Genomic DNA, 21,251 nt, shown 5'->3' on the forward strand with positions numbered 1-21,251 from the left:
GCACACCCCCCCCCACCGTGTACAGCCGCGGCTACTGCGACTACTTCCTCATATGTAAGAGGCTTTGTAGCTCGGAAGCGAGCTCTGGGATTGGACCGTGGCGGCGTCTGTTCGCACTCACTGGCCCACAAGCACAGGCTGACACACAGCCAGGAGGGGGGCAGCAGGAAGGAGAGGCAACGCATGAAGGCGTTCACCAGAGCGTGCATACTTGATTTATTCAATTATATTTCTTTTCCCAGTCGTGCATAAAATTGTTGTTTTTGTGATGACACACGTGCCTCTTACGAAAACGCCCTTAAAAAGGGAGGGGCGTGAATGCACGTGTTGCAGCCTAATTGGGGAATCGCCGTGACACTGGACGAAGTAGAATTGAGGGCTGATAATTAGATAATGCGCTCGCAGCCGCTCCTGGCACGCAAGCAAGTGAAACTCATACCTGTCAACTTGTACGTTTTCCCTGTATTTTATACGTTTTTTTTATCATTTCAAATAATGTACGGCGTATTACAACTTTTATACGGAAAAAAAACAATTGTGAACCGATCTCACAAAGACCATTTTGGCTCAAATCCAGATCGTCTCACCTGCTGGTAGCCAACGACAATGACGTCGTCGATCGCTACTATTGTCACGGCAAACCAGCAAAAGTAATGCTCAATCGTATATTTTTTTTCATCGCTGCGTATGGTCGGACTGATAAAGCATGATGTGCGCATGCGCGGTAAACCGTTTTGTACGGGTTTTTGTTGCTTTGTAAGGGGAATCGTATCATTTGTAAGGGCAGCTATTAGCCGAGGTTGACAGGTACGGAAACTTCAGGAAAGGAGACGTGTGATGATCTTTCGTATCTTTGTGAGACTGATCGCAGTTTTTCCCCCTTCCAATCGAGAGCTGTCAAAATTAATCGATTAATTGACAACTAGTCGATTGTCAAGTTACAACTATTTTAAAAATCGAGAAATCGTTTTGAGCTAATGTTTAAATTGTCCAAATCCTCCGATTTCAGGATCTAGCTGATTTCTGTAGTCATTCATGAAAGCAGACTGATTATCTTTTGTATTTACCAACAAGGCATTTTCGAACATTTGCTTTTACGATGCCAACTTCAGACGACACGAACGCTGCCCGCTGATTGTGAGCCGACAGACGTGTTGCAGACAAACATAGTGTCTTGTAGCCGTTTTGAGCCCGTGGAGTGTGACATACGCACTGAGTGGTTGGGAGGCGTCTGGGCGCTTCACGACCACGATGACAAAAGTCGATACTGCCCTCTCCCCACCATTAAGAAATGGGTCCTAACTTTTTTTTTTTTTGCCTTTTCTGAACATAGAAACCATGCACATGCACATGATGCCTCCGCCGACATGACTGACAGCTGCTGTCCCTCCTCCCCGATTGACCCGGGCCGATGGACTGAATCTTGACGGAAGCACGCGACAATTGGGCAGGGTCTGGTTGGTAACAGACTTTTAGCGAGATAGCTCGGCTGGTCCAAGACACAGAATGATATTTATCTCGTAGTCTGACAGCATGACCGAATCTTACGGCTTTAACTAATGTTTATATTCATATCTGATTAATATGTTGATCATTTTCTCAAATGTCGGCCTCTCCAGATCATTTTCTTAAAAATCAGGACAGTATTTCAAACTAACAGTGAAGATATTGTTTAAACTAATTAGTTATGATTCAGTGACTGGTTTGGTGCATAACATGCCAGAAAACAGGCAAACGTGAATAATATTTTTTCAAAGTAAAAGCAACTGTTTTATTTTGACTCAACAAAAAGGGAATCGGCCTGCTTTCGTGGACAATTTGCAGAAATTGGGGAATTTTTACGGTTGGGAAGCAGAAATTCTGAGAGATTGGACCATTTCAAATTGAAAAAGATATCTTAACACCTAATTGAATATACCAACAACCGACACCAATACCAGAAAAAGAGACTTTTTTCGGAAGTTTGGTTAGTTCTGCCAGGGAGGACATGGTTTGTGTATTTTGTAGGTTTCCAGGGCAACGTTTCCATTAAATTGACTCGTGTGTGGGTCGAGCGAGGTAAGGCCCATTAAATCTTAAGAGTGTCAGATTGTGGAAAAAGTAAGTTTAGTCTGCCCTTTATGAATAGTCACACAAAATTCAATATATTAATTTGTTTTCCATTGTCCTTGGAAGTGTTTCGGGTTCAAAAGGAGCTCAAAACTATGTGACTAGGAATATATTGAACACTAATAATTGACTTCCACAAGTGATCGAGGCCTTGGCTATGTGGTCATGGTTAAACAATGCGCCCACTTGTTTTTTTGGGCCAGTTGTTACTGAGCCTTTGACTTTTCCAAGCTCATTTCTTGTCCTCGACCCAACAATGGTGACAATCACTCATATAATAGTTTTGCTAGCTCTCACCATCCCTGCATGAAGCACCCCGAGTCCCAAACATTGGCAAGCGAGGCTCACAGCTGGTGGGCAGTCTGACTCATTCTCTGCACCACATGCCGTACACACTGCTCCACTTTGCGTGTACAGTGTAACATGGGAAGTGTGGCAGAGATGCGTGTGTGTGAGCGTGCGTGTGTGCACTTGTGTGTGTGTGTGTGTGTGCGTGTGTGTGTGTGAGTGAGAGCGAGAGACTGGCAGTTCTTAATGTAGATTATAATTTTTTTTTTCCCAATACACAGATAATTTCCAACCGTGACACTAAACCTAGCCATGACAAAATCATAACCCCAACCGTGACAGAATCCCCAACGTAAAACTCAAGCCATGACCATGCCGAGCCTAAGATTGTAACTACTCCTTTAACGTACCACAAGAGGAAGCCTACTTTGAGAAGGACTGCCTGATTGCATATTCAGAATGCAGAATCCCAAATTAAAACCCTAATGTGTACATACCCAAAAACTCATAATTGCAAAACCACAAAGGCAAAACCCATGACCAATGTAAACTCAGTAATGCAAAATCATATAAACTCTCACTCAGTCCTTAATTCCTGACCATGACAAAACCTGAATCATAGCACAACCGCTTCACCCTAACATAAAAAACACTTCCTCATATGTAAGAGGCTTTGTAGCTCGGAAGCGAGCTCTGGGATTGGACCGTGGCGGCGTCTGTTCGCACTCACTGGCCCACAAGCACAGGCTGACACACAGCCAGGAGGGGGGCAGCAGGAAGGAGAGGCAACGCATGAAGGCGTTCACCAGAGCGTGCATACTTGATTTATTCAATTATATTTCTTTTCCCAGTCGTGCATAAAATTGTTGTTTTTGTGATGACACACGTGCCTCTTACGAAAACGCCCTTAAAAAGGGAGGGGCGTGAATGCACGTGTTGCAGCCTAATTGGGGAATCGCCGTGACACTGGACGAAGTAGAATTGAGGGCTGATAATTAGATAATGCGCTCGCAGCCGCTCCTGGCACGCAAGCAAGTGAAACTCATACCTGTCAACTTGTACGTTTTCCCTGTATTTTAGTCCCACAATGATATTATCCCACATAATGTGTGTGTGAGTGTGTGTGTGTGTTTCTAATTTCATTTGATTGTGTGTCTGCCTGTGCTGCGCCTGCGTGTGTAGTTTTAAGTACATTCACGCTCACTTAGTGAGTGGCAACACAAGATGACCGGTCTTGGCTTCACTTCTTATTACAGCAAATAGGCAACATTTGCAGTCAAGGTTTTTGTATCCGCCTGTGGTTCGACCACATTGTTGTGAGGATCAGTTTCTGCAGTCAGCACCATGAGCAATGACAAGTGAGACAGAAAATGGCAATAAAAAGTTTTTTTTTTCCTCCCCTGTTTTTCAGATATACCGCTATGATACATATGTCAACATCCCGTGGCTTGTGTCAATGTTTTCATAGCATTCATCCTTTGGCTCACTGACCTTTCCAAGCCATTTATATAATCTGGGGTTCCTGGAAAGAAAAACAACAACAACACCAGCAAAATTAATTAATTACTGTGTACCACCTGAAGGTTGCAGTCAAGTGATGACCTTTATTTGCTGGATGTTTAACAAAGAACAGAAAAATAACCGCGTATCTTCACACTTGTATTTTTAATAAAGGTTGAAATGTCAAAGCTCCACATTACAACACCTTGGGACACTTGAATAAAACGCACGGAAAAGACACATGGCAATGACAAGACGCAGGTCTTTAAAAAAAAAAAAAGCTTTGACAAATGAATTAGCGCCTTCAATGTCTCAGTGCATGTATGGGGAGTCACAGCCAAACACCGACGTGGCACTCAGCCAATATGGCGCCTGTCATACGAACGCTTGACAGGCAGCTTCCATTTTATGTATGTGCCAGTTTTTGCTTGTTCATGAATAGATTGTGACAAGCACTGTGTGGGTTGCGCCTTTGATAAATCTGGACTTCTTATTCCCAAGGAGGTAAAATACTACACGGTCCCTTATAATTACTGTACACTTGGTGGTTGGTTATTATTTTCCAATCACCTCAAAGTTCTATTGTTATCCGCAAAATAATACCATAACCAGCTCTCGAGCCAAAGTTTTCTGTTGAAAGCAATTCGCAGTTATTGTCTGTTTGTATGTTAGCAGGCCACTTCCTGTTTCATGGAGGACAACTTAAGACAAGGGGTGTCCAAATGTTTTCCTCTGAGGGTTACCTACAGAAAAATATAAGGATTTAATGCCTCCTTTGGAATTCTTCACTTCTAATTCGTGAAAAATGGTGAAACCATTCTTACAAGCAATTTCATACATATATATATATATATGAAAATTCAGAGACAGTTGGCAAAGCTCAAAGGTCACGTAAAGCACTGTAAGTGCACGTCACAGCATGTTTACTGTATTTCGTCTACCATTTGTGTGTGTCCATAAATTTACTTGTGAATAAAAAGCTCATTTTCCAGCCGAATTTGCAATTTTTAATCCCAGTTCCTCATTCCAGGGTCTTTTTTTTTTAAATACAGGAAGTGTATATTACCAAGCAACGCCATGGGGGTTGCCGCGGCAACGAAATGTCTGCATTTGTGTCTCTCGCTTCCCGTGGAAGTTCCGAATCGTCGGGAGAAACCTTGGGGGTCTCCAACAACGGCAGTGATAAGTCAAACATTTTATGTGCAATTTTTATTTATTTTTTCGCTTCCATTGGGAGGTTGCCAGCGAAAGGTCGATGGTTGCGCGGTGCTAGCAAAACGCTGGATAAAGAAATGGAGTCGGGGCGCACACGGAAACACAGAAACGACAATGATAACTTAGTCTTTCTCACGCCCATGGTTAGTTACGCGTCTTAGTTTGTTTTAACTATTCCACGTGAACTTGTATTTAATTTAACAAGAACATAAAAGTTAATGAGTTGAAAGTTTCGGGTGCGCTTTCGTCTTTGACACTCAATGGCCAATTTGGTGAAAGGCATTTAAAACATACAATCTAAAGAAGTGACACATTTTAAAGACTCACAAGTGAAGTGTATTTTGAAACGCAAACAGTTCTCCCTATTAACATCAAGAAGTGATGTGCTTATTTTTTTCGTTTCAACAAACTTTAAAGATTTAAAAAAAGTATACAGAACAAGAGGAAAAGTCAAATATAGAAATGAGATGCAACAAATTTACAAAACATTCCAGAGAGGTTACAAAGGGCATTGAAAACAAATAAAATAAATAAAGATGACTAAAAAACAATACACAGTGTAAACAATCAACCATATAATAAAATTTGCAATCATTTCACAGCTTTTTGTTTTGTACAGATAGATAATGTTTAATCATCTGAAAACAAATTCAGCCCAAGGCATAGACAGCAGTAGACAGTCTGGGGAGCAAATCATGAATATACAACTTAAACAGAGATTGCTACAATAACTAATCAAATAATACATTCATTTAAACGAGATGACAAAGCTCAACTCTTCCTGCAGGTTAACAGCTGCAAGTTGCGCCCGAAGGTGGCCAAAGTACTGCCAGGAAGAGGCCAGCGAATGGTGAGCCACCTGGAAGACGGGCAAATTAAATACAGAAGATACTGATAATTTTTAGTCATCAAATGCATTGCTGACCATTGTTTACCTTTTTATAGGTCAATTCTTATGATCCTTTCAAGGACACAGGTCTCAATTTTACCGCAAGAAGTCCTCCTTACCCAGGTACTTTTATGTGCAGAAAAACTGTGTGTTATCCCAATTCAGAAACATACGAGTAGTACCGGTATATATTTTGTGGATGGTATGTGAAACGTGTATGTCTTTTGTGACGCCAGTCTTGGAACTTTTTGGGGCACTCCACGTACTTGGCCTAACCCACATCTCTACCTACTTAACTATTACCTACACTTACCTACTTACATATTACATACCCCTTCAAATACATACCTAGCTAGCTACCTAACTAACTAGCTAACCACCCAGTTTAGCAGCTACCCACTTACCTACCAACTCACCTACTTAGTTACCCACCTACCTAATCTATTGCCCCAGCGAACCTGATCTACCTTCCCCTCCGTCTATCTACCTAACCCAACAAATCACCTGCCTACCTTGTCGACTTACTTAACCAAAGCTACCTACAAGGTGAGTGAATATAGGCTGGACCCTGTGAGGAAGGCACTCCCTATTCCTGACTGACCAACATTGTATACTGATTCCTGCCCAGATTCCCCATCTTTCCATCTAGAGTCATCACTTCGCGCCGCTAACTGCAGTTTGCCCTCAGTTCCTTTTGTGACAAATGAGGTCCGAGACAAATCTCACAGGCCAACTCATAGTGCCGGGGCCAGGTACTACGGCACTGCCCCTCACCCCAATTCAGCAGGTGAACCGCAGTATTGTCATGTTAACGAAAACTTTGATTTTATTTATACTGTACATGTTTATGTTTTCAGGTGGCTCTGGGGCATATCATATCAATGTCACCTCTGGTTTCCCCATCATTCACTTCCACTGGCACGATGCAGCATCCGGTCTTCATCGAATTGACATGGACAAGTATTCATTGTTGTGACTTTATTCTTTCATGTTAGGTATGCCTGCACTGAGTAGTGAGATCCAAATCCTACATTCTGCCTTTAGTTTACAAGAAGTGACAATTGATACTATATTCTACCTACAGCACTGTAAAGTAATCACTGAATTTGTTGCTGCTGCTGTTTTCTTTATCTTGAGTTTAAGTAGTAATGACAAATGTGGCCACTAGGGTGCAGCAGACCCTTTAAAATATTGAACACCACTAATATTTTGTCGCGTGGCTTCAACCGCATGTTTTCACAATGCAGGCGCTGCCTTCATGAGTGTCCGCAGCTGGGCGTCATGGACGACCTGCAAGTGCTCAACTTGCAGCACAACCTGATCACCGGCATCAGCCAGCTGTCACTCCTGAGGCACCTCGTCGTTCTCAACTTGGACGACAACCACATCACCGACATGAGCGGCATCCAAGCGCTCACCTCCCTCAGGATACTCACTTTGGCCACAAACAGGTTTAAAATGAAAATTTAATGAGTGCAAATATTGCATATGTAAATGCAAATGTTTAATGAGTCAAAAAGTCATTTTTATGGATGTCGGTCACGCCTCTTATGAGCTAATAATATGAGCTAAAATAAAATGAAATTTCCAATTTGATGTGCCCACCAGCAACACAAAAGCCTTCAGTTGAGCATAAGTGTTGTGAGTCAAATCTTCCACACTTTTTTTCTCAATACAGAGCTGTTTTAATAGATCATCGACAAGCACTGCTTTCCATGTGTCTGGCAGCCCTGGAATACAAGAAAATATAGGCACTTGCATGTCCTTTTTTTTTTCCTTCCAATACTATTCAGTCATGCATTACTTTATTATTTCTTCATCTGAAAATGGCCAGGTGTGTTCTCCCAAATCCGCACCACTTCAAGTGTGGTGTTATGTCATAAATGTGACAAGAATCCTGCTTTGCAGCTTATTATGACCATTTCAACGCATTCATTTTTCTTGTACTTACCATAGGATTTTGAGGAAGGTCTCTTCAGGATTCATATTTGTCATCTTAAAATGCCATTTCAGGTTGGAAATCATTAAAGTATCGTCTCACAGCATATTAAGCACATGTGTCTTGTGCTGGTCGGAGGGAGAATGTATGCAACATTTTCAGTCTGCATTTCTTCTGTGTTGCTGATTTTCACTGTCCCCTTTTTTAGGAGGAAACTTGAAGCGCTCAATTTTCTTGCAATCTAGGCAGCTACAGCTCGCACAGTGTTAGATGAAGTTAAAAATTGCATTTGCAGCGGTGCTCTCAATAACCTAGTAAGAGACTGCCTGTATATCACTGGCATGGTGACAAGTCCCGGTGAACAGATGCTGACCCAACCAAAACAGGCAAAGGAAAACATTTTTCAATTTGGCTGCACCTGCCTCTATTATTTACTAACTATTTTTTCAGCCAGAATATACCAAATCACATTCAGCCACTGTGTGAATCATTTTACATTCATGGGGTCAGTAAATAAAAATGTATTATCCACGTTTGGGGGGCGGGGGGTCGTTCCATGGCCATTGTCACCATGTTGAAATGTCCTTGAGCGAGATACTAAACCCCCAGTTGCTCCTGATTCTGTGTCATCAGTTGGTAAATGAGGTAACAGTGTGAAGCGCTTTGAGTGCCGAAGGTGGAAAAGCGCCATGCAAATGACAGCCCATTTGCCATGTGACTTCTCTGTTGCAGGATCCATCAAATATCCTGCCTGGACAACCTAGCCAAACTCCACATCTTGGATTTGCATCACAATCAGGTACATCATTCATTTCCTCTCTCTGGATTAATAAATTGTATCCATCTATCTAGCTTCACTTCATTAGTCTTCCCTCCGTGCCAAGTTGTCTTAAGCCTTAGCAGCTATTTTTTGCGAGAGAAAAATGAAAGCAAAAAGCTTCAAATTAATATCAATTCAGGTGACAAAATCATTGGCAAAATGACAGTTAATAATTAATAAAATAAAACAATATTTGTAATTTTTTTTACTAACTTTAATTAACGGTACGTACAATGTTGGAACACTTAAAAATAAGTGCACCACCACCTATCTTAAAACAAGAATAAAAACAACTGTAGACACACACACACACACCCACACACACATACACACACACACACGTGAATATACAGTGTATATATATATATATATATATATATATATATATACCATATGTACTTTGTATGTGTACTATGTGTACTTTGTATGTATACTGTGTACATACAAAATGTGTGTACAGTGTTTATATATAATAAAAACCACCTGTGAATGATCTTAAATTATGGACAAAAAGCATATGTCTCATTTAAAAGCTGTCACCGTGTGATGTCTCTTGCTTCCGCCTACATTGACTTTCTCAGTGATCTGAGCCTGATTCATCCAACAGGCAATAATCTCAGCCGTGGGAACAAATGCTTGTTTGGTTGGTCCCGCGGTTACAATGATGTTGTCCAGTAATTGTGGTCTAAAGCGATTATGCCGACCAAGTATTTACACACAGGGCAAACAGGGCGAAACAGCTCAAATGATGAGAAAAGATTAAACGGAAAGGCCCCGATTGTTTGTCTTAATTGTGTTGTGCCAATGCGCCACCCACGCCGCACCTCAGGGAACACTCCCGAGCCCTCCTCGCTTTATGGCTCAGTGTTATATGAGCCACAGTCCGAATACATGAATAATTACAGCATAGCACAGTTTTTGAAGGTCATCATTTTGTTTTTGTTGTTTGGGGTTTTTTTGTTTTGTTTTGTTTTGTTTTGTAGTTCATATCATCCACAGGGAATTTTTTTTACATGTTTATATATTTCATTTATTATCATATTGTCAGTTGTTATAAAGTGCCTAATTATCAAAACATATGTTATAAAACATTTTATTCATAGACAATTAGGATTTGTGCTTTGGGGCTAACTGTGCCTCTGAGGTTCTCTTTATTTTTAGAATGGTATGGCAAGCTCATCACCTCTCTGGAGGTCACCATTTCAATAGTAGTTTTAATAGTTGCAATAATTTGAATAAATAAACTATTTTTCAAATCATTTAAAAAAATAACATTTCTTTTGTAGATATTTGTTTTTAATCTATTATCTCGGATTAATGCTGTTTTGACTGCAAGTTGGGTAGCATTCTGAGCTAGCAAGCTAGCTGTTATCCATGCTAAATTACTCAAAGGCGACCCAACCAAACATTTTGACATATTTGTGAGAAAATGTTTTCACTTTGATGCCCCACGGAAGAATCCTAGTGTGTATTATTTCCAAACTTTATGAAATGGTCTATAATGGACTTGATAGTCAAAGCAAGGATGACAGTAAATCTGTAAAAGTCGACACCCATCTTCTATGCACACTCGATGACCCAGAACCGAGCATCAAATGTGACCTGACACGTCCCAAGAGCGCGTGAGGCCACAATGCTTTCCCCTCGGCCGCTTTGACACGAGCGCTTCCACGACACGCTCTACTCACGCTGAAAACCGAGGCCCGTCGAAACCTTCTTCTCTCATCAATTCTACTCATACTGTCAGCATTGCGGCGCGTGGGTGGCAGGGCGACCCGACAGTGAGGCACCCCACAAAGATGCCATCACCGTGAATTACACCTGCCGAGCACGTTATCCATGTGGAGCCTCGCATTTGACAGTAACGGCCATCTTGAGATAACACAACCGCTTTTACGGGGGCACGTTTCCAACCCCGCGCTTCAGTATGTATTATTTATGTGATCTTCATAGCTGTGTGGAAATTGAGTGACCCAATTTTCGCATATATGAGAGGCACTGTGGCCTAGCTTGCTGTGTCCTGTGCAATAGTCTTTTCCAGAAGCTATTTTCACATATACAAATATAGAGTAGTGCATATATAGTTAGCAAGACGTGGCAACAATGCATGACACCATTATAGACTCCCTAAATTGCTGGAAACCTCGGTTAAATCCATTCATTGTGCTGTACTCTGGTTCAGTCGTTCAAATGCTAATGCTAGGTTTTAGTTGCTTTTTTTTTCTTCACATAATAGCCCCTCGCTGACACTGCACTTAGAACAAACGTTCATTTTAAATGAGAGTGTTGGAACCTGAAGGGGCTTTCTTTTTAGTGTGCCAGATGTCCAACACATATACCCTTTCTCTAACTTTCATTTTCTGATATTAGAAATGGGCCGAACCTTACTCAAAGTGCTTTCCCATTGTCACCTCGGTGGGCCGTTCAAACGGCGGTTAATGATCGTGACGTAACCTTTTGTCGCACTGACAGATCAGCAAGATGGAGAACCTGAGCCATCTGACGGAGCTGCAGGTGTTGAACCTGGCTGGGAACAACATCTCTCGAGTGGAAAACCTCCTTGGCCTGGACTCTTTGATGGAGCTCAACCTGCGACACAACTACATCTCTTTTGTGGTGAGGACTCTTTATATTTAGGACTTAGGAATCAGGTCTTCCCTTAAAGACTATTAGGGAAGTGGAAGGCCGCTATGAAAATAAATTGGCATACATTACATATCATGACCACTTTACTTGACTCTTAATCATGTAAATGTTCGGTTGAGTCAGATGATAAAACAAAGCGGGCAGAAAAAGTTTATTGTTCATGTCATGGCCTTGGTCCAGCTCCTTTCACACACTTCTGGGCGATCGCTTTGGTCGTGAAATCAAAGCTGTCCCATTGCAGTTGCTGCTTACGAGACATGAGTAGAAGCTTCCCAGCTCAGAGCATGAAATTGGACACTGAATAACAAGAAACTCACTTACTTGGGTTTCCTCAGGTTTTTTTTTTTTTTTTAATCTTCTAAACAGGAGCTCGACATGTCAGGACAGGACGATAAGTTTTGCACTCAAATCCCTGCAGCACTTTGCCTGATTTTGCATAGAGGAAATCCACTTGAAAACCAACATTGCGTCATCTGGAATCTTCACCTTCCCCTCGAGAACCGCTTCCTTGTGCTAATGACTGGATGCAATATTTCACTTGATCTACAGTGAGGGGGGGGCGGTGTGGGTGGTGTGGTCTCTGTCATTTGCGCTGTTTGCTGCCAAGTCCCGGCTACAAAAGTAAACAACATTCTTCCAGTGGTGCTACTCCCATCCTCCAAACCTTTACCAAAAGAAAGACTTTTAAACCTTTTTTTTTTTTTAAATGTGAGAGATCCCACACATGACGAGGAAAAAAATGTGTCAGAGTTTCATACTGGCCTTTAAGTGTGTGTAGTGCACCCCTGAGAAGCAACACAGCACACCAAACCTTAACAATATATGATGTAGTACCAAAACTGACCAGTGAGAGGCAGCATGGTGCCTAAGGTCTTCCAGACTGCTGAAAATGCAAAGAAGAAAGAGTAGTAGTGGAAAAAGAAATACAAGTTTCCATTTTATTTAGTAATCATAGATGTAGTAGTCAAACAGTGTCCTGGACTGGATAGGTTCCACCGTATCTTGACACTTTTTAACCATACTCAAAATCTGTCATGGACACAAAAGTGTGGTAGTTGTCATTTGTCAAAACGTTAGTTGTATTCACTTGTTGTCAGGGGACTGTTTTACTCTGAGAACCCCCGTGACTGAGTGTGTTCGAGCGGCAGTCATAACGTGATACAAAACACATAAGCAGGCTAGCTTTAAGGATTACTTTTTCCATGTTGAGAGTGTCAAAAAAATTCAACCCTGCGGGCTAGCTTTGTTGCAGATCGCTCAGCTTGAACATCTGCATAGCTTTTGCGTGTGGGCTTAACCTTGTTTGGGGAGACGTACAGTTCAGTACAGTTCATTAGCTTCACAGTCAATATCTCTTTTCTGATGTTGCCATGAAACGGATTGTATTGTACTTTGCTAAATAAGCACAACCTTTAGAAATGGGGAAAGTACTCTGCTTGCTTGACATGCCAGACTAGTGATCAATTTAAAATGCCAACACTTGCAAGGAGTGACAGAAATAGTGTCTTGTATTTAAATGTATCCCGTTAAAATTGAGTATCTTCACAAAGAAGAGTATCTTTAGTTATTAATAATGACATATAAATGAAGTTAATCAGAGCCATTTTGACACTTGTTTTTGTAAACAATGAAGACAGCTTCGATTGTGAGATTAGTACACGTGGAGAACATGCAAACTCCTACTTTAAGCATGCGTCATATTTTTCTTGTGATGTATCCAGGCTCCTGAATGGGGCTGATTAGAGCGTGTTTTCTTGGTTAATACCCCAGAGGAGCCCCTCACAACCTGCAGGCACGTCTTCTCCACGCTCTGTTTGCACGCCAGCGAGGCAGCGGCCATCGCATGCCGTCTGAGACTAAATATAGTCGCACCGTCTCAGACTACATGATGTCATCGCTGAGTTGATGCACAGCTAATGACGGTTGACCGCTTCTAAACCGCCCACCCTCCCCCCAATTGATCACACCCAATAGGTGTGCAGCGTGTTTGTGTTTGTCAGCTTTCTCTGGCTGACAGCTTTTGTTTTTTGTTTTTTTGTTGTTGTTTTTTTTTTTTTTTACACTCACTCTGAGCGCCTTGGCAAGCAAACGCCAAGCCAGAGCTCATCACTTCCTTTTCATTGCGGCATGCAAAACACATGCCATGGATAATAACTAATGTTAGTGTTTTGGGTAACAAACTAATAGCAGAATATTGTTATTTAATGCATAATACACGTAAGCGTATTGCTAACATTCAAAAAGGAAGAGGGCATACCTATCCAAATTTGGCGGAGTAAATTGACCACATAGCTTCATCTAAATCTGTATCTTGGACCAAAAGGAATCGAGCTAACCTATTAGCAGAGCACCAATGCTTAGCTTTTTTTGTAAAATCATGACTAGTTATATAAAATTCTCCTAAAAGGGACACCTCTTCCTAGTGAAATATTATCATTCAATTCTTTTAAAATTTTGATGTATTTCTCATAATATTCCAACTTCACTGTTTATAGAAATATTTTTTTTTCTGATGCAGTTAAGACCGTTGACCTGATAATATTATGAGGTTTTCTAAAAATTATAACCAGTCTTGTAAAATTCTGACTTAGTTGTTGAAATATTCTAACTTTTGTTTTGTACTATTTCTTTTTATGACTTTAAAAAAATCCTTGTCAACATGCTATGCATTTCACATTTAATATTTAGACATTGGATTGTTATTTTATTATTTTAACATTTAGTCTGTTTACAATTGCATGACAATTGTAAATCTGGAATGTGATTTTTATCATGCTCTCCTCATTTTTGGAGAGTGTTTAAAAAGTGTGTTGTGGTAAAAAAAATAAAATAAGATCCTGCAAGATGAGTAGTCGAAATACACTGGCATTACAGGTGTCCTAAATGTTTAATATCAAATTAGTACATAATTTCCTGTTGTGGGAAAAGGGTGAAATAAGAATGAACTCGTGGTCTTTGCAGCAGCGCCCTAGAATCGAACGTGTGTGTTGAACTTGAGATGTTCCACTGTGTCTCATTTGCATGTGTAGTCCTCTGAGGCTTTGGCAGGGGCGGGGTGCGGATGCAACCCATTCAGAGCAGCCATTGTTCCTAGCCCCGTGTGTGTGTGTGTGTGTGTGTGTGTGTGTGTGTGTGTGTGTGTGTGTGTGTGTGTGTGTGCGTGTGGCCTGCTGCAGCATCTCTGCATTGCTCCCCCTCCCCTCCGCATCCTCACATCGCGTCCCCCCGCCCCTTCTGGCGCAGACGAGGAGGCAGCAGCATGCCGGGCGGCTCGGTGCATGCGCAGGGCGAACGGGGATGCTGTGCCGCCGGAGCCGAGAGCTGCAAGGTGACTGACTAAGAGGAGAGGCCAAAGTGACGATGTTCTTCCTCCCTCTCTCATCCCTCCTTCTTCCCCTTTTCCCGCCCAGGCCGAGGTGGACCTTCTGCCCCGCTTACGGCGCCTCTTTCTCAGCTGCAATAATATCAGCAGGTAAGTGCTCAAACCACCTTAAACGCCCCCCTCCACCCCCATCCTCATCCCTTTGACACAAACAGCTTGCCTGTTCCGTTCATATCGTGCCAAACCCGGAGGGGATCCACCAACCCTAAAAGTTGTTTGCACCACGCTGGATGATTAGTGCTAGCTCAGAGCGTGTCGGTTGCCTTGTCACGCCCTCCACAGCAGCCTCAGAGAAGACGTTAACTTGTTCATGTAGTGACACGGCTAGCCTTACTAGCCTGAAGCTTGCATGTGCAAGGTTGTCTCATTGAGGTGGGACTACAGTGAACCCCCATGGGAAAAAATAAAAATAAAAAGATTGAGCGTTAAATGTAATGGAATGCCCTTGGATTTGGGCAAGGAGAGCCATGGATGCTGATGCAATACAAGCTTTTTGACAGGACAGTCAAATACACAAATACAAAAGCAGACCACTCGCAAGAATCTGTTGTTGGCGAAAAGTGACTCCCAGATGCCAGCCCGTGGTGTCACTCATGGGACCACGCCCCTTAAAGACACACAGCCAACACACACGGAATATATATATTATGAAGAGTAATTGCATTATATTTTCATAAATGCTATTTTTCGTTGTTAAAAAAAATAAATCGAATGAAACAAATGGAGTTTTTGTGTACGCACCATATTTTGTGTTCTTTCCGTAAAGCTGAGTGCTCATAAGAGATCATCATAACAGATTTGATTCACAATACACTACATATTTGAAGACAAATATCAAAGTGCACAGTATAGGCAACAGTCAACAGATTAAATCAGATTAAAGTAGCCATCCTTGTCAACCACACCCCGCAAAATGAATTGATCGCATCCACGCATGATGCCGCTAGTTGATTCCATCGTGCTGACTCACCCCGAGATCAGGAATGCAAACAATTAAGCGAGGTGCATTCAATCACTGCAGAGTTTTCAATCGGGGAAAACACCATCCTTGCTGTGATCGATTAAAATCGTCACATGCGTCATCACGTATTGCCTAGCTCCAGCGAAGCAGTAGCAGGCCACTGTTGCAATTCCGCAAGGTATTCCTTTGAAATTTTTGCTGACTCGTGGCAACTTGACTACTTGCACTAGAAGAGACGCAAGCATTGAATGAACTGATCACAGCCTGCTGATTTGTGTGTGACGGCACATTCGGCTCTTTACAATTCAAATTAAATGCTTGCGGATTCTCACAAGGATTTGGAAGGATTTTATATGAATAATAAGACAATGCAATGAGTTGAAAACTGACAAAGAAGTGTAGAATATTCCGATTTTTTTTTTCATCATTTTTTGGAACTATCGCAACTCTCTTTTTGTCATCGTAATCATCAGACTTTTTTTCATTTCACATTACAAATCAATTTTCATAAAATTGGACTTGTAATTCTAGAACACAGGTGTCAAACTCAAGGTGTGCGGGCCAGATCTGGCCCGCCACATCATTTTATGTGGCCCGCGAAAGCCAATCAAACATGCTTGCGAAAATCTCTCCCAAAATTTAAAAGTCTCATGTTAAATAAATTAGAGACATATTGTAAGCATTTTCTTGTGACCAAACCCCTCATGACAGTAACTTAAACTATAGTTGAATAAACCGTTATTCTTGACTTTTTTGTATGGTTTCAGTCATAACGGCCCTCCAAGGGAAACGGTAACTAAAATGTGGTCCACGACAAAAATGTGTCTAGAATCTAGACACATTAAGTCACATCTTCTTCTTGTAATAGGCCTTTTTTTTTTTTTTTGGAAGTCTGACAAAACATTATTTCCTTTTCAAGCAATGCCAGAAAGCCCCTCAGAGCACCTTTGGCTTGGCTCCGTTCACCAACAAATTCCCAGACCAAAGCATTCACGACATCAGGAAATGCTACCGTACCTGTCTGAACTTTTTTAGAAAAATCTTTTTTCCCGATGCTTTGGTGTAGTCTCCACCAGCTAGGCTGCTGCGGGGAGTCACTCTCCCTTTCCGAGCTCACCCTGGATGGGAACCCAGTAGCCCTGGAGACATGGTACAAGCAGGCTGTCCTGCGCTGTGTGCTTCACCTCAGACAGCTGGACATGAAGCGCATCACGGTAAGCCTCATTACTCTCTTTCAAGTCTTTTTGTGTGGTTGGTATGCTGTACAAAACGAAACAAGTGTGTTGTATAATGAACCGTCTCACCTCAACAATGTTACCTCACAGTACTCTTTCCAAATCCAGACGCAAAACTTGTTTGTTCAGCGTGGCATTATCCGTTCAATAAGAGCTACTCTTAAATCCAAAAGTCTGGGCAGTTACAGCACGGAAAATTCATGCTCTCCCGGGATTTTTTTTTTCAATTTAGCTGAGGTCTTTCAAAATCCAAATGTGAAACAGGGCATAGTGTTCAGCATCGTGTAACGTTTGAATAACTTTAGAGATGAGAGAGTGTTCCACTGCGCAGTCAAAAGCTGGAAATGAAAGCTGAACTGTCCATCTCTTCTCAAATCCAAAATGTGTTCCGGCGCCACCAAAGTTGTTCAAATGTTTTTGAAGGGACTGATAGTGATGTTTTGACACTCGGCATTGAGTCGTCTAAAATAACCATCCAGGCATGTTCAGTGAGACAAAACTATCATGTGTTTTTGCTGAAGCCAGCAAGCCTTCAAAGGGCTGTCAAAGTCCATTCATGTCTTTGATATGGCACGTTCAAAAGCTGTTGCAGAGATCACAGACTTGGTGTTTTATTCATGGCTTGGTGGAATTTATTTTATGGTGCGTTTACACTTCAAGGCACGGATTCTGGAATATTAGTTGAATATATCTGAATATACAGGTATACAGGGTGATTCAAAAGCAGGTATTCACACTAAAGTACAGTTGGGATGGGGACCTGGCTGGTCCGCAAAATAGCGGAATCTGCACATCATTGGGGAGTATTCAAATCCATTGGAGAAAAATAAATAAATATCAAAATCTTCAAAAAAAAAACCCATCAACATTCAACATGTTTTTGCACGAAAAATAGTGGACGATAGAGAAAAAAAAAATACAAAAATTGAAAATTAAAAAAAAAATTTTGAATAAGTGGATCGGCAGATTATATTCAGTATACATATGCCTTCTTTCCTCACGTATGTCTCCCTTGAGGAGCCCCTCCCTTTGTTGTTGCCGCAAACTACTTGTCATCATTCATGCAAGCTGGTAAAAAGTTTATAAAATGTATTCTGTACCTCCTTTTGGCCCATACTGTATTTTCTTCACAAAGTTGCCCACCCCCATTTTCGAGTGTTCAGGTCTGACTGAGTTTGTCATTCGTATAAACCTCCGACAAATTGTCCTCGTAGCATGCCACCGTTGGAGCAACACTCTTATGGTACTTTCAACTATTTGGGTTGCGTTGAACACGTTGAAGCAATTTCAAAACCGGTCCCGTTTGGATGAATCCACAGAACGTTTGCTGTAGTTTGTAGTGATATCCGATTAGCTGAGATTTTGTGCCGAGCGTGTTGCTACATGTTTGAACTTAAATGTAAATGTTACCGTTGAATCAGAGCCAGCAGCAGCGGTGATGAGGAGGTGAATGGGACACTGAAAATCAACATGAAGATGATTTCTAATAAAGGCAAATGAAACAAAGTTTTTCAGGCCAATGCGTCCAATTCAGAAAATACCATTAAACCTGAGCGATCTCTCATCTATCCATATGAACATTATCCGTCCGTCAAACCTTATCATGTCTTCCAGCCAAACCAAAACCCAAAGAACACTATGAACACTACTCCTTTGAAATCAATAAACTATTGATCAGTGTCACAAAAACAGCACACAGCCTGACTTTTACTTTTATAATTGTAGACCGGGGGGCGCTTCATACATTAACCGCACTTAACTGACAGAGATCCACCCTCTTGACACAATGCATCCAAAAAGGAGTGTCGTGTCGTCTCAGGCTGTCACAGACTGTCACGGCTTAGCAGCATTGCATTCTGGGAGTATTGGCTTTCTCCAACAGCTGGGCTGATCCCAGACTGAAAATGTAGACCGATAATCCAGTGATGATGATGATGATGATGCTGGCCGGCTGGCTTGTGTCAGATCCCCTGCAGCACATGGTCCAATTCTGACGGACACAAAAAAGCAGCAACAGCTCTTTTTTTTTTTTTTTTTTTTTGTGGTGCTTCACTCTGTTGAATAATTTAGAAATCACAAGCCAGCGAGACTGCTGACCTCACTGGCGTTGTTTTTTTTTAAAGGACGAGGATCGGCGCATGGCTGGTGTGCAGGCTCGGAAGGAGGAGGAGAAGAAGAAGGAGAGTCACAAGCAGACCATTCATAAGGTACCTCTCGAAATTATACAATGGAAACTCGCATCCCCAGAGGAAAAATTGTAAATGCAACAGTTTCAGGATTGTCTGTCCAGCAACAGTATCCATCCAATATCCATCGATCCACCACAAATTATTACCCATCGGTATTTCTATCCAAGCCGTATCATCCACATCAATCTTATTTGCCGTCCTTATATTCATCCAAACCTTTTCCATCCTCCATCCATCCATCCATCCATCCAAACTTTTATCTGTATTCATTCCTGCATTCAAGCAATTTATCCTCCAACCCAAAATTATTCAGCATCCGTCTAAACTTCATCCATCCAAACCTGTTATCCATCCATCCATCCATCCAAAAGGGTTCTTTTATCAGCCATCCATCCATCCATCCATCTAAAATGATCTTTTATCATCCATCCATCCAAAATGATCATCATCCATCCATCCATCCAAAATGATCATCATCCATCCATCCATCCAAAATTATATTTTATCATCAATCCATCCAAAATGATCTTTATCATCCATCCATCCATCCAACCAAAAATAATCTTATGTCATCCACCCATCCATCCATCCATCCAAAATGATCTTTTATCATCCATCCGTCCATCCATTCATCCATCCTAAAATGATCTTTTATCATCACCCATCCATCCATTCATCCATCCAAAAATGATATTATATCATCACCCATCCATCCAAAGTGATCTTTTATCATCCGTCCATCCATTCATCCACCAAAAATGATCTTATATCATCCATCCATCCATCATTTTAATGAAAATGGGCCAATGTGTTCACTTGGCTGTGTTTGTGAGAATCACCCACGTGCACTCAATTCATTGCCAGCTAATCCCTCAGCAGCCACTGTCAAGAGTTTCGACTCACCTCGCCATCGGGGGAGTGGTGCATTCCACACAAAAGCGTGTCAATACTGAAGGTGAAACACTATTGTTTACGCTTGTCGCAGAGGTGAAATTATGGCGTGTAACTGAAAGCTCGACGACACAGTCAGGCTCACATTCAGCATCTCAGACATCAGCCGAAGCTATGAGGTAGCTTTTGACTGGGACCAGACAGCTGAGTGTCCTTTGTGGTTCCGCTTGGGGCGACTGACACTTGAAAACTTGCCAAATCCGTCTGTGTGCCTTGCATAGGAGAAGCGCCGTCTTGCCATCCGTAATGCGGCGCAGCAGTGGGAGGGCGTTGTCGCCGCCCGCTTGGAGCTGCCGTCGACAACAACAAACGGCGCCAGAGAAGAAGTCAGCCCGGAGAACAGCCCCGCCCACTGCCCGACGCAGACCAACGGCCTGGCTCAGGAACCTTCGCCAGATGAGCCACGGTGGGTCTGATGCAGCAGAACAGTCTACCTTGTACAATATTCTCAATTCCCTATTCACAAATTTAGCCGTTGGTGTTTTTTTATTTTTTTTCTTCTGTGGAACCAATCCTCAACTTTTTGCTGAATAACTCACCTAATTTCGGAACCTTGGCCATGTTTCATGCTCTTTCATTCATGCCATAATGTGCTACAAGATGGCATCAAAGCCATAGGCAATAGGAAAGTAGTCATTTGTGTCATGGAAGGATGTTGAAGTCATACATCTCAACTGGTTTATAAGGTCTTTGTATGTTGGGACGGAGGTAAATTTAGCCTGGGTTGTTTATGGCGAGTCTTTGTCATATGTGTCACTGCATGTGTAAGGCATTCATTTGTAAGGGTAATGTTGTAGGATGAGATTGAAATTATATTATTGTCTTAAGTGCTTTTTGTGGGAGGGCTCAGTCCCTTTCCCCAGCAATGAAAATACAATGAAACATATTTTTAATCGCAATAATTTATTAATTCCCCCCCCCCAGCCTGGGTTGTTTATGGCGAGTCTTTGTCATATGTGTCACTGCATGTGTAAGGCATTCATTTGTAAGGGTAATGTTGTAGGATGAGATTGAAATTATATTATTGTCTTAAGTGCTTTTTGTGGGAGGGCTCAGTCCCTTTCCCCAGCAATGAAAATACAATGAAACATATTTTTAATCGCAATAATTTATTAATTCCCCCCCCC

General features: G+C 41.8%; 2 protein-coding genes across 4 annotated transcripts in view; one reads left to right on the top strand and one right to left on the bottom strand.

Moving 5' to 3' along the window:
- Window positions 1-209, bottom strand: part of larp6a (La ribonucleoprotein 6, translational regulator a) — an 8,628-nt gene extending 8,419 nt beyond the window's left edge. Inside the window, exon 1 of the mRNA XM_019866558.1 lies at window positions 97-209. Coding sequence (XP_019722117.1) covers window positions 97-209 — 113 coding nt within the window. The remainder of the gene's footprint in view (window positions 1-96) is intronic.
- A 4,757-nt stretch (window positions 210-4,966) lies between these two features.
- lrrc49 (leucine rich repeat containing 49) overlaps window positions 4,967-21,251 on the top strand; it is a 43,001-nt gene continuing 26,716 nt past the window's right edge. The window contains exons 1-12 of one of the 3 annotated variants that reach the window (XM_019866761.1): window positions 4,967-5,255; window positions 5,900-5,962; window positions 6,058-6,124; window positions 6,630-6,788; window positions 6,859-6,961; window positions 7,249-7,452; window positions 8,673-8,739; window positions 11,233-11,376; window positions 14,817-14,878; window positions 16,816-16,963; window positions 19,108-19,191; window positions 20,346-20,530. In XM_019866761.1, coding sequence (XP_019722320.1) covers window positions 4,998-5,255; window positions 5,900-5,962; window positions 6,058-6,124; window positions 6,630-6,788; window positions 6,859-6,961; window positions 7,249-7,452; window positions 8,673-8,739; window positions 11,233-11,376; window positions 14,817-14,878; window positions 16,816-16,963; window positions 19,108-19,191; window positions 20,346-20,530 — 1,544 coding nt within the window. In that variant the 5' untranslated portion in view covers window positions 4,967-4,997. The remainder of the gene's footprint in view (window positions 5,256-5,899; window positions 5,963-6,057; window positions 6,125-6,629; window positions 6,789-6,858; window positions 6,962-7,248; window positions 7,453-8,672; window positions 8,740-11,232; window positions 11,377-14,816; window positions 14,879-16,815; window positions 16,964-19,107; window positions 19,192-20,345; window positions 20,531-21,251) is intronic. The other 2 variants (XM_019866762.1, XM_019866763.1) reach the window with 2 other exon arrangements.

This window comes from Hippocampus comes, unplaced genomic scaffold (assembly GCF_001891065.2).
Source record: "Hippocampus comes isolate QL1 unplaced genomic scaffold, H_comes_QL1_v1.1 scaffold82, whole genome shotgun sequence".
Classification (NCBI taxonomy): Eukaryota; Metazoa; Chordata; class Actinopteri; order Syngnathiformes; family Syngnathidae; genus Hippocampus; species Hippocampus comes.